This window comes from Podarcis muralis, chromosome 16, assembly GCF_964188315.1.
Source record: "Podarcis muralis chromosome 16, rPodMur119.hap1.1, whole genome shotgun sequence".
NCBI lineage: Eukaryota > Metazoa > Chordata > Lepidosauria > Squamata > Lacertidae > Podarcis > Podarcis muralis.
Genome location: NC_135670.1, coordinates 16,042,988 through 16,058,930, shown reverse-complemented (window position 1 = coordinate 16,058,930; position 15,943 = coordinate 16,042,988). Strand labels below are relative to the sequence as shown.

The following is a 15,943-nucleotide window of genomic DNA, read 5'->3' as shown; positions in this document are numbered from 1 at the left end:
TCAGCCTAACCTACCTCACAGGTATCTGAAGAAGTGTGTATGCACACAAAAGCTTATTCTACCCAGAATGAACTTAGTTGGTCTCTAAGGTGCTACTGGACAATTTTTTAATTTACTGTATTTCGACTGCATCAGACTAAGATGGCTACCGACCTGAATCCACCTCACAGGGTTGTTGTGAGGATTGAAAAAGGAGGGGGAGAAGCACATCTGTCCCCTTGGAGAGAAATGTGGGATAGAAATGCAATGAATAAATGCATGAGTAGGCAAACTAAGGCCCGGAGGCTGGATCCGGCCCAATTGCCTTCTAAATCTGGCCTGCGGATGGTCCAGGAATCAGCGTGTTTTTACGTGAGTGGAATGTGTCCTTTTATTTAAAACGCATCTCTGGGTTATTTGAGGGGCCTGCCTGGTGTCTTTACATGAGTAGAATGTGTGCTTTTATTTAAAATACATCTCTGGGTTATTTGTGGGACATAGGAATTCATTCATTCCCCCCCCAAAAAAAAATATAGTCCGGCCCCCCCCCCCCCCAAGGTCTGAGGGACAGTGGACTGGCCCCCTGCTGAAAAAGTTTGCTGACCCCTGATTAAATGGCTAATACTGATAAATAAAGTTGGCGTGTGTGTTTAAAAGAGAGATCAGAACTTGCGGGACTTAGCCGGCTCCATCCACACTTTCCAGGAGGGATGTGCATGTGTTTCAAAACTCAGAGGCTTGGAGGGTGGGGCCAGGCAAGCCACCCCCCTGGCCCTTTAATCCCAGCTCCACCTGGGCTGGTTAAACAGGTTTGAAAGTCCAAGCGAAAGCAGAGGGTAAGCTGAGCATTTCCAGAGAATTACAGAACAACCGTTCCTAAACTGGATCTGCTTCCTGGTGTTTGGAACAAGCTCAGTTTTCTTTCCCCAGGTAAAAAAAGGGGGACGTGAAGGCTGGGGAAGAGGGGATTTGGAGGGAGCAGGAAGTGGGGACGCTATTGTGGGAGCCATGCCTTCCTCCATTTGGGTAAGCCCTGTTTTAATTTGCTTCTGCACCTTTTCCTCTTCAGAAATAGGAGCCACCTTGGGTTCTTCCCCTCTCCTAAACACAGACGGGGTTGCAGAAATATTTTTCATTGTGTTTCGGTTGTGATCTCCCCCCCCCCCCCCCATCATGTTGTGTGGTGTGGTGGGAAAACTGGCATTTCCTTGAAAATGGTCAGTGTTTTTAATAAATGCCACAGGCTTTGGGCTCCAAAGTTTTAAAATAAGACCTGTGTGTTAGTGATACACAGAGAAAACCAGGTAAGAAAGGAAGAAATCTTTTTGCACATCTGAATTGCACAGGGAATTCTACTCAAAGGATATTCCAGACACAGTTCTGTGATCCTTACTCAGAAAGTGATGCTCAATGGGTCTCCCAGATAAGTGTAGATAGAATCGGCAGCATTACAAAGCAATCTTGTGGATATTTGCTTTGGATAGGGAACTCTACTGAGCTGCACGCATACAGGATTGCTGCTTTAAATTGTTAGTTTTTAAATGAGGGGTTGCCAACTTTTTGGGGCCTCTGGGCGCATTTAGAATTTGCAACTCCCAGTCAGACTAGGGCTGTATGTTAACTATGCAAAAGTGGTATAGGATTTGGATTGTTTCTATTTTATTTATTTCATAAAATTTCGTACACTGCTTGATTGTAAACAGAGAAGCAAACACGCAAAGCGTTTTACAAAAAAGAGAAGGCAATAAAATTGTAAATAAGAAGACTTGAGTCCTGATAATTTAAGGTTTTCAAAAAGTAAAAATAGGAATAAAAAAAACAGATTAAAGCTTGCATCAGCTTTCGAAACGTCCTTCCAGTTCTATGATTCTATCTAGGCAGGCTTGTCTAAACAAAAATGTTTGTAGTAGGTGCCGAAAAAAGGCACCTGCTTGATATCAACAGGCAGGGAGTTCCAGAGTTTGGGTGCTGCCACACTAGAATATCGAGTTCTTACAAAGGCAGAATGGGTATTATGTGGCACTTGCGATGGTGCCAGTTCTGCCGATTGAAGATTGTGCTTTTAGACAAACTAACACAACATTGCATTGTAGTCAGAGGTGATGTTACCACAGATAAATGTTATGACTCGCCTCCCATCATTTATTTCATTAATTCCTCACCAGAACAGCCTAGAACACCTTCTGTTCCCTTTTCCTTTTGGAGAGGTGTGTGAGCCTGAACTTTATCCAGATTTTCGTTCTTTAGATATCGTGTCTCTGACTCTCTCTAAGGTTAATAGAAGGTTGTTAACTTTGCAAGCTTTGATCCTATATATTTGGCATTTATATATTATTTCCCAAGTGTGTCATGAGAATGCCCGGTTCACCTGTGTTTATATATTTTTTTCTGATGTACTATTTGGATGTTTTAATTCTTTTATATTATATCAGTTGAGGGACGCGGGTGGCGCTGTGGGTAAAAGCCTCAGCGCCTAGGGCTTGCCGATCAAAAGGTTGGCGGTTTGAATCCCCGCGACGGGGTGCGCTCCCGTTGTTCGGTCCCAGCGCCTGCCAACCTAGCAGTTCGAAAGCACCCCCGGGTGCAAGTAGATAAATAGGGACCGCTTACTAGCGGGAAGGTAAACGGCGTTTCCGTGTGCGGCTCTGGCTCGCCAGATGCAGCTTGTCACGCTGGCCACGTGACCCGGAAGTGTCTCCGGACAGCGCTGGCCCCTGGCCTCTTGAGTGAGATGGGCGCACAACCCTAGAGTCTGTCAAGACTGGCCCGTACGGGCAGGGGTACCTTTACCTTTTATTATATCAGTTGCATAGAATTGTACAGTTGGAAGGGACCCCGAAGTTTAATCTTGGTCATTCTTTACCAACCTGGTCTCCTCCAGATGTTTCGGACTACAACTCCCATCAGCCCTAGCCAGCATGGGATGCTGGGACTTGTAGTTCTAAAGTACAACTCTGCATGGGGCTGCCCTTGAAGATGACTTGGAGACTTCAGTTGGTCCAGCCAGATTACTGGCAGGGGTTCCATTTATATCCCACGTGATTCCTGCTTCCAGTCAAAGCAGGTGGGCACATAGTAAGGCCGGTAAACCGGTCCCGAGTTGTTGAGGGCTTTATGTGCTAATAGTAACACCTTGACCTTAGCCTGGTAGCAAATTTTTAACCAGTGTGGATTTCTGAGCAGGGATGTTATATGCTTAGAAAGCCTGCCTCCTGTCAGCAATTGTGCTGCAAAATTATGCAGCTTCTGGAATCAAGCACGAAGGAAGCCCCACATAGCTTCCATACTGTTCCACAAATAATAATAATAATCCTGAAATTTTGCGTATTGGTGGTGAGAGAAGGACGGTTATTTAATGGAGCCGGTCATTCCTGATCAACAACTCACGGCTTGGAGGCAGCTGCCCAGGAAAACACCTAAAAGAACAGACTGTTTCATAGAGTTGTAGAATTGTAGAGTCGGAAGGGACCATTTGCATGAACTATTCTGGAATTTCCACCTTGTCTGCCTTCCTGCTCCTCCTTTTTTTGCAGGAGCTCAGTTGATGTCATCCCCCATTACTCTTGCCTTACCTATGACCCATAGCTGAGTGGCAGAGTGCCCGTTTGGCATGCGGAAAATTCCTGGTTCAGTCCTCACTGACCTCTCCAGCTAGGGCCTTCAATCAAATGCAAAAAATAAAAACATGGCACGGTTTCCTGCATTGTACAATTACTGACCCCTCTCGTTGTTGTTTAGTCGTGTCCGACTCTTTGTGACCCCCTGGACCAGAGCGCGCCAGGCACTCCTGTCTTCCACTGCCTCCCGCAATGTAGTCAAACTCATGCTGGTAGCTTCAAGAACACTATCCAACCATCTCGTCCTCTGTCATCCCCTTCTCCTTGTGCCCTCCATCTTTCTCAACATCAGGCTCTTTTCCAGGGAGTCTTCTCTTCTCATGAGGTGGCCAAAGTATTGGAGCCTCAGCTTCAGGATCTGTCCCTCTCACTGGAAGGACAGATCCTGAAGCTGAGACCCTTCTCACATCTACCCTTTCGGGAGGCAGCCTTTGAGCACTGACTTATTGCCATGCCCACTTTGAAAAGCATCTCTCCCCTCTGTGAGGGTCAGCCATGGGTCACTGCGGCCGGTGCCCCCAACAAGATTAGCCACCCTAGGCTTGCCTGTTTCAGCTGAAAGTAAGCTGCCTTTATTTTTTGTTTTAACAGCAGACTGGAAGGTGATTTTGAACAAGACAGCAGGTGTTTCATGGAACTATAAAATTCAATTCTACAATTCCAGCTTTTGCTTTAAAAAACAAAACAAAACAAAACAAGCAGCTTCCTTTCAGTTAAGGGAGCCAAGGCAAGAGCGGCTAATATTTTTTGGGACTGCAGGCTGCATTGACCCATAGCTGACCTGGTCAAACTGTTTCATCATTAAGGGCATCCAACTGGCTGAAGCTGTCCAGCCTGTCTCCAGATCTCCAAGGCCAGCACAGGTGTGTGTAAAATAGCCCAAACAGGCACCAGTACCTTTCCACAGGGCCTGCACTGGTGCATTCATAGCTCAGGGCAATGTCCCTTCACAGCAAAGGCAGCCTCTCCTTGGAGCCCCATTGCATAATGCTGGATCAGGCCAGTGGCCCATCTAGTCTAGGATCCTGTTCTAACAATGACCAAACAATTCCCGGTGGGAAACCAGCAAGCAGGATTCAAGCACAAGAGCACTGACCCCACCTGTGGTTTCTATTATATACTGAAGTTCTCACCCTGGGCCAGCAGGGGCATACTGTAGATAGTTTTCACTCAGGTCTGCATATGCAAATAAGGAATTGAAAGTGACCTTCAGTGATTGGACAGTTACAGAAAATTGTTACTGTTGCTTTGTAGTTGAGCTCTATATAAGCAGGTTGGCTGAACCCTTCAGTTCAGTTCTGTTCTGGCCTGTGAATAAACAAGAGCTGTCTGAAGAATCGCTATGTCGTCTGATATGTTCACCCACAACGATAACAGTTTCCACCAACTGGTATTCAGAAGAGTGGCTGGGGAAACCCAGCCAGATGGGTGGGGTGTAGATAATAAAATTATTATTATTATTATTATCTCTGCCATTGTGACTAGCATCTGTCGACCGCCCTCTCTTCCATAAATTTGTCTAATCTTTTAAAGCTACCCAAACAAGTGGCAATTACTGCCTTCCTGTGGGAGCGAGTTTAACACTGGACTTTCTTTTCTCTGCCCTGAACCTTCCAACTTCAGCTTCATTGGAAGCCCACAAATCCTAGTGTTGTGAGAGAGGAGGAAAAAATTTCTCCTTGCCTCAAATAATTTTATAAACTTCTATTTCACGTCTTACTCACGTTTTTTCTAAAGTAAGAAATCCCAAACACTGCCACATTGCCTTATAGGGGAGTCATCCCATCCCCTTGATCATTTTGAGATCCTTTTTCTAAACCATTTCCAGCTCCACAATATCCGTTTTGAGGTGAGGTGACCAGACCTATACAGAATAGTCCAAATGTGGTTGCACTTTTGCAAAATCCTTATTTGTTATTACTTCATATATACGTGTTTTGACGTCTATCAGCCTTCACCGTCCTGGAGCCCTCCAGGTGTTTTGGACTATAAATTCCATCAGCCCCAATAAGCATGACTGATGGGAGTTGTAGCGTGAGGCATCCGAAAAGCGCCAGGTTAAGGAAGGCCAATGTGCAGGAGATATTTTACAGTAGGGACGGAAAGATCATTGACCAGCGAGATCTAGAACTCCGAAATCACTAACAGAAGACAAACAGATTTAAAGAAATCTGAGCTCATGAATTCTTTTGCTTGTTTTTTTTTAGTACTGCTAAGGCACAAAAGAAAAAGGGAAAAAAGTACTGCTAAGGTACTTCAGCGATAGACGTTTATAGAATTATACTTGGGGTGGAAAAAGTGATTAGGGGAGAGTTTTTTTCTCCCTCTCTCATAAGACAAGAAGTTGTGGACATTCAACAAAGCTGAATGTTGGAAGATTCAGGGCAGATAAAAGAAAGAACTTCTCTCGCAGCACATAGTTAAACTATGGAACTCACAAGGTAAAGGTAAAGGGAACCCTGACCATTAGGTCCAGTCGTGACCAACTCTGGGGTTGCGCGCTCATCTCGCTCTATAGGCCAAGGGAGCCGGCGTTCGTCTGCAGACAGCTTCCGGGTCATGTGGCCAGCATGACTAAGCCGCTTCTGGCAAACCAGAGCAGCACACGGAAACGCCGTTTATCTTCCCGCCGGAGCGGTCCCTATTTATCTACTTGCACATGACGTGCTTTCGAACTGCTAGGTTGGCAAGAGCAGGGACCGAGCAACAGGAGCTCACCCCGTCGCTGTGATTCGAACCGCCGACCTTCTGATCGGCAAGTCCTAGGCTCTGTGGTTTAACCCACAGCGCCAACCGCGTCGCATGGAACTCACAAAGAAATGTATTAAAATACAGATGGTAAAAACAGCACTATTAAAATTAATACGAGGGACCCGGCTTGGTAGCAGACAGTGTTAAGCCAAATGTTCCACCCAAGAGGCCATGATGAGTAATTTGGAGGGAAGTGACGCCACATTGGTGTCCTGGGTTGTAGCTGGAATCATGAGAGTATCTAGGGAAAATGGGTAGAGTTGTGGGGTGTGGCTCCTTCCCATTTTCCTCCTGGCTTTATAATCCTCCAAGTCTTCTTACAACAGGCCAGGAAGGTAGCATTCTGGTTGGGCCGGGTCCTGGTTTCTGGCTAGGTGACAGCCCAGTTCATCATCGCTGAGTAACCAGAGCCTACCTAGTTCTGCTTGATCTGGATTTAGGAACCTGGGCATCCAGCTCACAAGTCTGTGGCTTCCGTTTCAGGATCAAGGCTGGTCATTTCTCTTCTAAATATTAACCCAGGGTTACAGTTCTGTCATTGGCGCTCATGAGAGCCCTTATTGATTCTCATGAGTCAAGACTGTCTGTGCCAAGGTTTAAGGTTCACAAAAGGGTAACCGTAATGAAGAAAGGTTGCAGCGTTTGGGGGGTTTTTTAGTTTAGAGAAAAGTCGAGAAAGAGGCGACGTGATAGAAGTTTATAAAATTATGCTTGGCATTGGGAAAGTGGATAGAGATAAGTTTTTCTCCCTCTTGAAGCTACGACTTGTTGACTTCCAATGAAGCTGAACATTGGAAGATTCAGGACAAGATAAAAGAACGTCCTTCACACAGCACATAGGTAACATATGGAACTCCCTCCCACTGGAGGCAGTAATGGCCACCAACTTAGATGGCTTTAAAAAAAGAGGCTTAGACAAATTCATAGAGGAGGAGGAGGCTATGCTCTGCCTCCACAGTCAGAGGCAGTAATGCTTGTGAATACAATCATCTGCTTGGCCCTCCTTTGGCCTGATCCAACAGACTTTTCTTACATTTTTATGTCCTTAAGCTTTTTCCACTGTTGGTATTTGCTTGAATTGGAAGGCCTGGTTTTATAGAACAGTCCTATAATGGCTGCCTTTAAACTGAGTCATGTTGTATGCTTTTCCACCCCTTTGTAGAGCCAGATGGAGAAGATGAGGCGAGCCTAGCTATAAACTTGTCCAGAAACAGATTGCACCTCCACTTTCCAGATCTAAATTGCCCTCCCGGAAGCAGGGAGTCATCAGGATCAGGGATAAATTGCAGTTATGGCGCCCTAGCTTGAGAAGCCCACTGGATGCAACTGTCCCCTTGAGAAGAAGTCAAAACTTGCTGGAGATTTTCCTGGAGGTCCCAAAATGGCAGCTGCTATCCCTTTGGAGGAGGAGGTGGTGATGGTAGTTTTGGGAAAGGACCCCCCTGAGAACCAGGAAGTGACAAGTTACACCCCAGAGCAGAATTCTGAGGCGACCCTGCCGTGGGATCAAGCCCGTCATGATACGTCTTGTGAGACGCCAACGCTGGAAACGTTGGAGACTGACTCCAGACCAAGTCCTGAGGGGAGCAGGGAAGAGGCCATTATGGGGCCTGGTGTGGACAGTGAGGCCTTCTCTGGAGTTCCTGCTAGCCAAGTGGTGGAGGAGAAGGAGGAGGAGGAGGAGAAAGAGGATGACAACTGTATGCCTGCGGTGGCGGCCCAAGTCTTCATCCCCATCGACCCCTACTGCATCGAACGCACGCCAGTAACCGAGAAAAAGGAATGGTACCCGGCGTACGATGAAGAGGATGAGATTATCCGCTGCGAGAGGGAGAACGCCGCCCTCGAGAAGCAGAACTTCATCTCCCGTGGCTACTCGGCCCATTTTGACGACTCGCCCAGCTACGAGGGGAAGCCAGGCAAGACCTGCGCCGAGAGGTGGCCTTGCTTTCAAAACGGCACCTGCAGCTCAGCCAACCTCAAAGCGGTGGCTTCCATGATTGGAGCCGCCGTCATCTTCCCCTGCCTGATCTACGGGGCATATGTCTTCTTGCCCTTTGACGCGCCATTCATGCCCACCATGAGCTCCCGCCTGGTCTACACCATGCGCTGCGGCGTCTTTGCAACCTTCCCGATCATCGTAGGTGAGCGTCTGGCTGTGGGTTTTGCTCCAGGGGAGAAAGGGTTTCCCTGCCAGGTTTGGCCAAAAAACCTTTAGGAAGCCTTTTCAGATTGAGGGCCACATTCCCTTTTAGGAATCTGGTCAAGGGCCACTTGCCTGGGGGTGGGGCAGGTGCCAGAGGTAAAAGATGGCAGAACCACAAGTGTGAATTGTACCTTTGTATATAGTAGGCTAGTTCCTAGTATATAGTAGATCCCTTCCAGCCGGGATTCAGGCCTCATCATGGGACTGAAACTGCCTTGGTCGCACTGGTTGATGATCTCCGGCGGGCTAGGGACAAAGGTGAGAGCTGTTTCCTAGTTCTGCTGGATCTCTCAGCGGCGTTTGATACCATCGACCATAGCATCCTTCTGGACCGTCTTGAGGGGCTGGGAGCTGGGGGCACTGTTATACAGTGGTTCCGCTCCTTCCTCCTGGGCCGTGTTCAGAAAGTGGTGGTGGGGGATGAGTGTTCAGACCCCTGGGCTCTCACTTGTGGGGTGCCTCAGGGTTCTGTCCTCTCCCCCATGCTTTTCAACATTTACATGCAGCCGCTGGGAGAGATCATCAGGAGGTTTGGGCTGGGTGTTCATCAGTATGCGGATGATACCCAGCTCTACCTCTCTTTTAAATCAGAACCAGTGAAGGCGGTGAAGGTCCTGTGTGAGTGTCTGGAGGCGGTTGGAGGATGGATGGCGGCTAACAGATTGAGGTTGAATCCTGACAAGACAGAAGTACTGTTTTTGGGGGACAGGAGGCGGGCAGGTGTGGAGGATTCCCTGGTCCTGAATGGGGTAACTGTGCCCCTGAAGGACCAGGTGCGCAGCCTGGGAGTCATTTTGGACTCACAGCTGTCCATGGAGGCACAGGTCAAATCCGTGTCCAGGGCAGCTGTTTACCAGCTCCATCTGGTACGTAGGCTGAGACCCTATCTGCCTGCGGACTGTCTCGCCAGAGTGGTACATGCTCTGGTTATCTCCCGCTTGGACTACTGCAATGCACTCTACGTGGGGCTACCTTTGAAGGTGACTCGGAAATTACAACTAATCCAGAATGCGGCAGCTAGACTGGTGACTGGGAGCGGCCGCCGAGACCATATAACACCGGTCTTGAAAGACTTGCATTGGCTCCCAGTACGTTTCCGAGCACAATTCAAAGTGTTGGTGCTGACCTTTAAAGCCCTAAACGGCCTCGGTCCAGTATACCTGAAGGAGCGTCTCCACCCCCATCATTCTGCCCGGACGCTGAGATCCAGCGCCGAGGGCCTTCTGGCGGTTCCCTCATTGCGAGAAGCAAAGCTACAGGGAACCAGGCAGAGGGCCTTCTCGGTAGTGGCGCCCACCCTGTGGAACGCCCTTCCAGCAGATGTCAAAGTGATAAATAACTACCTGACATTCAAGAGACATCTTAAGGCAGCCCTGTTCAGGGAAGTTTTTAACATGTGATATTTTATTGTATTTTTGGTTTTTATGGAAGCCGCCCAGAGTGGCTGGGGAGGCCCAGCCAGATGGGCGGGGTATAAATAATAAATTATTATTATATTATTATTATTTTTACACACACTCCTCTGTCTTCCAACTGGGCGATCGAAAGGCATGGTTGGAATTCAAGGACAAAAGTATTCAAGGAGGGCATTGCAGGAGGGTGGACTAAATGGGGTACCAACCCTATGATTCTAGGGTGCAAAATAGGACCAAGGAGGGGGGTTTGCCTGGTGTGAGGAGGTGTGACCTGAGGGGAGTCCTGTGGGCTGGAAAGACCCCCGTCCTGCTGTTCATTTGACCCCTGCAGTCCAGTTTCCCCCATTCTTGCTTCTCAGCATCCCAAATGTACCAGCTGCTGACTTTTATCAGTTATGCAAATCTAGCACACTTTAATCTATTTCCACACTTTGCATAATGGCTTCTGCTAGCGCTGAGAACTTTTCCCACCAATACTGATGACTGTTCTTGCTCTCCCTCTCTGGCCTGAGATTTTACTGGTCATGTTGTTGTTGTTTAGTCATTTAGTCGTGTCCGACTCTTCGTGACCCCATGGACCAGAGCACGCCAGGCACTCCTGTCTTCCTCTGCCTCCCGCAGTTTGGTCAAACTCATGCTGGTAGCTTCGAGAACACTATCCAACCATCTTGTCCTCTGTCGTCCCCTTCTCCTTGTGCCCTCCATATTTCCCAACATCAGGGTCTTTTCCAGGGAGTCATCTCTTCTCATGAGGTGGCCAAAGTATTGGAGCCTCAGCTTCAGGATCTGTCCTTCCAGTGAGCACTCAGGGCTGATTTTCTTAAGAATGGATAGATTTGATCTTCTTGCAGTCCGTGGGACTCTCAAGAGTCTCCTCCAGCACCATAATTCAAAAGCATCAATTCTTTGGCGATCAGCCTTCTTTATGGTCCAGTTCTCACTTCCATACATCACTACTGGGAAAACCATGGCTTTAACTATATGGACCTTTGTTGGCAAGGGTCATAGAAACTATAACCTTGCTCATAAAAGCAGAGAGCAGTGAAATATTTGTACTCTCTTGTGCCAGATCTCAGAATTTGCATTTGTGCAATAGGTGAACAAATGCGCTTCTCAGGCGATGCCCAACCCCGGCCTGTAATATTCTTCAGGGCTTTTTATTGTTTGATTTCCGTGTTGATATTCTGAGGGTGTGTAAACAGACTTGCTTTTTCTGGCAGATCAAGCTGGGACCTGTTCTCACTTTACTCTGTACACGATGCCATGCTGAATGAGGATGCTATTTAAATATCAAAACCTGTAATTCCAAAGGGCATTTACACCATGTTGCAAATGGATCTAGGATTCCCTGCCCAGGACTAAGACTGGAGGAAAAACTAGTTGTGCCATTTCCAGTAGAACCTAATGTTGCACAGTTCTGATTGGACAATACTTGCAATATCAACAACCCACCTCTTCTCTGCCCTGGTCCCTAGAGTGGTCTTGCTTCTCTTGTATATGTCTGATGTCAATAGGCAGAGAGTTCCATAGTGTAGGTGCTGCCACACCAAAAGAGGGATTTCTTAAAAATCTTGCCCCCTCCCAGTTTTAACCAAATCACTTGTCCCAGTAGCCTGCTCAAAACAGTTGCTAACAGGGCTACAATTCCCAGAGTTCCCTGGGAAGTGGGATTGGCAGTTAAACTACTCTAGTTAACAGTGTGAAGGGAATAGGGAGTGTCCTAACTATTCTCAGCACCTTTAATGAACTACAGTTCCCAGAATTCTTTTCAGGGAAGCCACAACTGTTTAAAGTGGTGTGACAATGTTTTCAATGGATGGTGTGAATGTGGCCCTTGGAACCAAGGTGGCAGGTCCCTGAGAAAGTCTGGGAACCACTAAACTAAAGGTTTGTTTTCTAGTTGTCAAATGAGCCTTGCCAGCTTGGGGAATAGTCAAAGACGTTCCTGCAGATCATATTGGTGATCGAGCTGGAATAAAAGGGTTTAGGTGGTCTGGATTTTGTAAATTAATACGAGGGCCTTGAACCCAGCTCGGAAGCAGATGTCCTGGGATGCAGGGTCCTGGCATCCTTTGAAGTCCACTGCATCTTCATGATCAGGTATCTGAGTGCACTCTCTCTCTCTCTCTCTCCATCCTGCAGGTATGATCGTTTACGGGGTCTCGCGGATCTGCTTCTCCTCCCTGCAGCCCTTTGGCGAGCTGCGCCGGGAGGTGGAGATCCACCGCCACTACGTCTCCCAGTCAGTCCAGCTCTTCATCCTGTACTTCTTCAACATCTCCGTCCTCTCCACTTACCTGCCCCAGGAAGGCCTCAAGCTCATCCCTCTGCTGACAGCCCTCTTTGCCATTTCACGGTAAGAGAGAGAAGCAGAAACGCAGCGAATGGTTAGTGGCAGCAGCACAGGCACAATTTCAACAGCAGGCCCAGCAGGGCCTCCTCGTCTGGAGGCCCCTAATGCAGCAGCCATGGCCAGGTCCACACCATCCATTTTTAAAACGCTATGGTACCACTTTAAACAGTCATGGCTTCTTCCCGCGAAGAATCCCGGGAGCTGCGGTTTGTTAAGGGCGCAGAGAGATGCTAGAAGGCCCCTATTTCTCTTCCTGAGCAAGACGGTCTGGGCAGGCTGGCTATGAAAGCAGACTCTGGGTTGTGTCTCAGTGACAGAGCACCTGCTTCTCATGGAGAAGGTCCTAGGTTCTTTTTTAAAAACACATTTTTATTGATTTTCCAATAAAAAACATTCAATTAATATATCCAATCATAATACTCCAATTAAAATAAAAAACTAAAATAAAAAGACCAAATTATAGTCCAAATTATAATTATTAATTTTTCAGAGCTCCCCACAGTCTGGATCTCTGAAGCGTATCTCCACATCTCAGGCCTGCTTCCCCTCGTTCCCATATTTTCCACATCTCGATTTTGACGCTTTATAATTCTCCATCCCTGAGTCCACGATTCTCAGTCATGTCAAACATCATATACTTTCATCCGTCAAATACATCTTTGTTAGTATATATTTTTCCAACTGTCTTTTTATCAGCGCAGCTCCCTCTGACTCCATTCCAATCCGGGATGCTGTAAAGTCTGTTATCTGAAGTTTAATGGCACAGCAACTCCCAGTCATTAATTGTCCGAACCTTCAGTCCCTGCTGGCATCTCCAGGTAAGGCTGGGAGAGAAACCCACCTGAAACCCTGGAAAGCCACTGCTGCCAGCCAGTGTAGGCAATACTGCACTAACTGGACCAGTATAAGGCAATTACCTATGATCCTATGAAAGTGCCTGTGCTGCTGCCACAGTCTGCTTCAGGGCCTAATGCAGCCTAGAATACCTCCCCCCCCCCTCACCCTGCTTCCCATCATTAACTGCTACAGGTAATGCACTTTCAGGGCCCCTCTAGGCAGAGTGCCTTGCTCTGAAAGAAGATCCTTGAGCAGGACAAGGAGAGCGCCTCATTGGGCAGGTGGTGGTAGGACAGCCCAGCAGATAAAAGCTGCAAGACCAGGGGGGCACTCAGGCTGCCTTCATATTTTAATGGAAGGGCCGGTGGCCCTGCAGGTAGTACTGACCTAGAAGGGCCTGTCTTGGTCTAAAGGGTGGGGGGCACCAGCAGGTGACCAGCCAGTTTAATCTAGCTCATTAGAGGTGAGGCGGAGTTTTAGGCACGTTGTCTAATATTCCTGGGGAGACCAGCGGTTGATTATTTATATGCCACCTTTTTCCTCCAAGGACCTCAAGATGGCCTACAGATTTGTCCTCCTCCCCATTTTATCCTACCCTGTGAGGTCGGTTAGGTTGCGAGGCAATGACTGGGCCAAGGTCACCCAGTGAACTTCGTGGCTGAGTGGGGATTTGAACCCTGGTCTCCTGGACCCTAGTCCAGCACACTAATCACTACACCACTGGGGCTACCCCCTCCCCTGCTGCACTGTCCCACAAAAGCCAGTTAAATCTCCATTTTTCATCTTCAAGGTAGTGACGGCATCTAGCATCACTGAAGTGTCGTGGGTTCCCACGAGGCAAGACACAGTGATAACAGCAAGAACCTTCATTGAACTAACAGAACTGAACAACAGGGGCAAAGCAACTGCTTATATACATTTCTGAAGGCCTGGGCCACTCCCACTCCCAACGTGATTGGCTGTCCAAACTTCCAAGCTGCGAATCATAAGTTTAAGGACCAATGGCAGAGGCCCAAATCCTGAAATGTTCTGTGATTGGATATCATGTATCGAATCAGAACACAGGGGCTCAGTCCAAAACTCAAGCTCAGGCAAACAGAGACCACTGAATACATAACAATCACGGCCATCTTTTGACCTTGCTTGCTTTCTCTCCTCCCTCCCACCCTTTTTCCCAATTTCCTCCAGGCTCCTCTACTGGCTAGCCTACGCCATGGGCCGCTCCTTCCGTGGTTTCGGATTCGGCCTGACGTTCCTGCCCCTTTTCACCATGCTGTTGTTCAACCTCTACAGCATGTTCATCATGGATCCAGAGAACATGTTTGCTGTGGCCGACAGCAGTGGCAAGTCCTCCCAAGAGAAGGAGCAGCGCCTGGCAGCCACCAAGCCTCGGTTCTGGGGCTGAAGAGGGCAGGCGGGGAGGGGAGAGGCCTCAGCCCAGACCCCCTCTCTTGGATGGCCACTGCCTTGCCTTGGACTCTGGCCTTGACCGAATGGACATTATACATGATGGCACTCAGGTCTCACTACCTGATGGGGTACCCACCATCCCCTGCTATAGTCCTAATGTTTGCTACACCTGTAGGGCAAGGAGCCCTCTTCCCCATTACTTGTGAGTCCACTTTGTCCTCAAAACGGGGGCCAAATTGTATTCTGTAGTATTCAAGCTTATTCTAGACCAGCTGCAAAGTTGAACTCTGAAGTTCAGGGAGCCTTATTGTGTGAGAAGTCTGAAGGCAGGGACATTTGTAGGCAGTGCTTTTTTCTGGCGGGGGACGCAGGGGTACGCATACCCCTAAACATTTTGTGAATCTTTGTACTTTTGTCCATTTACTGTATTTATTTTTCCTGATTTGAATTATAAAATGGTGATTTTCTTGAGTCAAAATGAGAGGACCCCTAAACATTTTTTTAAGAAAAAAAAGCACAGTTTGTAGGTCATCATCTCCTGGAAATAGGAGGAAATCAGTTACCCAGAAATGGTTGTGGTAGGGCCAGGCTGTGCAGGAAATGGACACTACATAGAACCATATAATTGTAGCATTGAAAGGGACCCCAAGAGTCATCTAGTCCAACCCCCTGAAATGCAGGAACCACAGCTAAAGAACCCCTGGCAGATGCCCATCCGACTTCTTAAAATCCTCCAGGGAAAGAGAGTTTGCCACCTTCCGAGGAAGTCCATTAAGCTGCTGAATAGCTCTTGCCACCAGAAAGTTGTTCTTGATGTTTGGTGTTTCCTTTCTTGTCATTTGAATCCATTGATTCCTTGTCAGATGGCCCAACGGGCACATAGATTCATAGGAAAACCTGGATATGAGGCATGCTTCCAGCCAACAAAAATTTGGGCTGTGAAGTTTGCCTGGTCAGAGAGATCAGTGTCCCAGTCCAAAGCTAGCCAAAGCCAAAGCCAGAGGTAGAATAGAATTGGGTTACTGGATCTCCAAGACTGGTCTGAAGTCTCCAGGTTTGCCTGAACCCCGCTAAGTGGCAGAGGGAAGGCTTGGATCTCCAAGTGAACAAGAGTGCAATTAATAAAAAAGCATAAAAAGGGGGACTGTGCATGCAGATAGCAAGCTTCAGCCCAGCAGGACCTGGCTGCAAATTATTGCACAGACACTATGGGGTGGTGGTCTACCCTTTCCCTCCCCTCTCCCAATTAACCTCCGTCTCTGCCAGTTATTGCACAGACTCTTGGGAAAGGGGCTCTCCAACCTTTACTCCTGCCTCCTCTCTCCCAATCAACCTCCGTCTCCAGGGTTCAGTGACAGGAGGAAATGCAGAGGAA

General features: G+C 47.9%; 1 protein-coding gene across 3 annotated transcripts; it reads left to right on the top strand.

Moving 5' to 3' along the window:
- The first annotated feature begins 767 nt into the window (after nucleotides 1–767).
- On the top strand, nucleotides 768–15,046 carry TMEM79 (transmembrane protein 79). Of its 3 annotated transcripts, none has more exons than XM_028710593.2 (4): nucleotides 768–909; nucleotides 7,510–8,491; nucleotides 12,111–12,324; nucleotides 14,347–15,046. In XM_028710593.2, exons 2-4 carry the CDS (start codon nucleotides 7,729–7,731, stop codon nucleotides 14,561–14,563), a joined length of 1,194 nt encoding a protein of 397 aa, XP_028566426.2. In that variant the 5' UTR covers nucleotides 768–909; nucleotides 7,510–7,728; the 3' UTR covers nucleotides 14,564–15,046. The 3 variants fall into 3 exon arrangements, with proteins under 3 accessions (XP_028566426.2, XP_028566425.2, XP_077776448.1); XM_028710592.2 differs by having other exon boundaries at nucleotides 851–1,005; XM_077920322.1 differs by lacking the exon at nucleotides 768–909 and adding an exon at nucleotides 6,633–7,187.
- The last annotated feature ends 897 nt before the right edge of the window (nucleotides 15,047–15,943 follow it).

Coding starts and splice junctions, on each gene's coding strand:
- TMEM79 (XM_028710593.2), top strand. CDS start 7,729: ATGGCAGCTGCTATCCCTTTGGAGGAGGAGGTGGTGATGGTAGTTTTG. Junction 8,492..12,110: donor AACCTTCCCGATCATCGTAG/GTGAGCGTCTGG, acceptor TCCATCCTGCAG/GTATGATCGTTTACGGGGTC. Junction 12,325..14,346: donor GCCCTCTTTGCCATTTCACG/GTAAGAGAGAGA, acceptor AATTTCCTCCAG/GCTCCTCTACTGGCTAGCCT.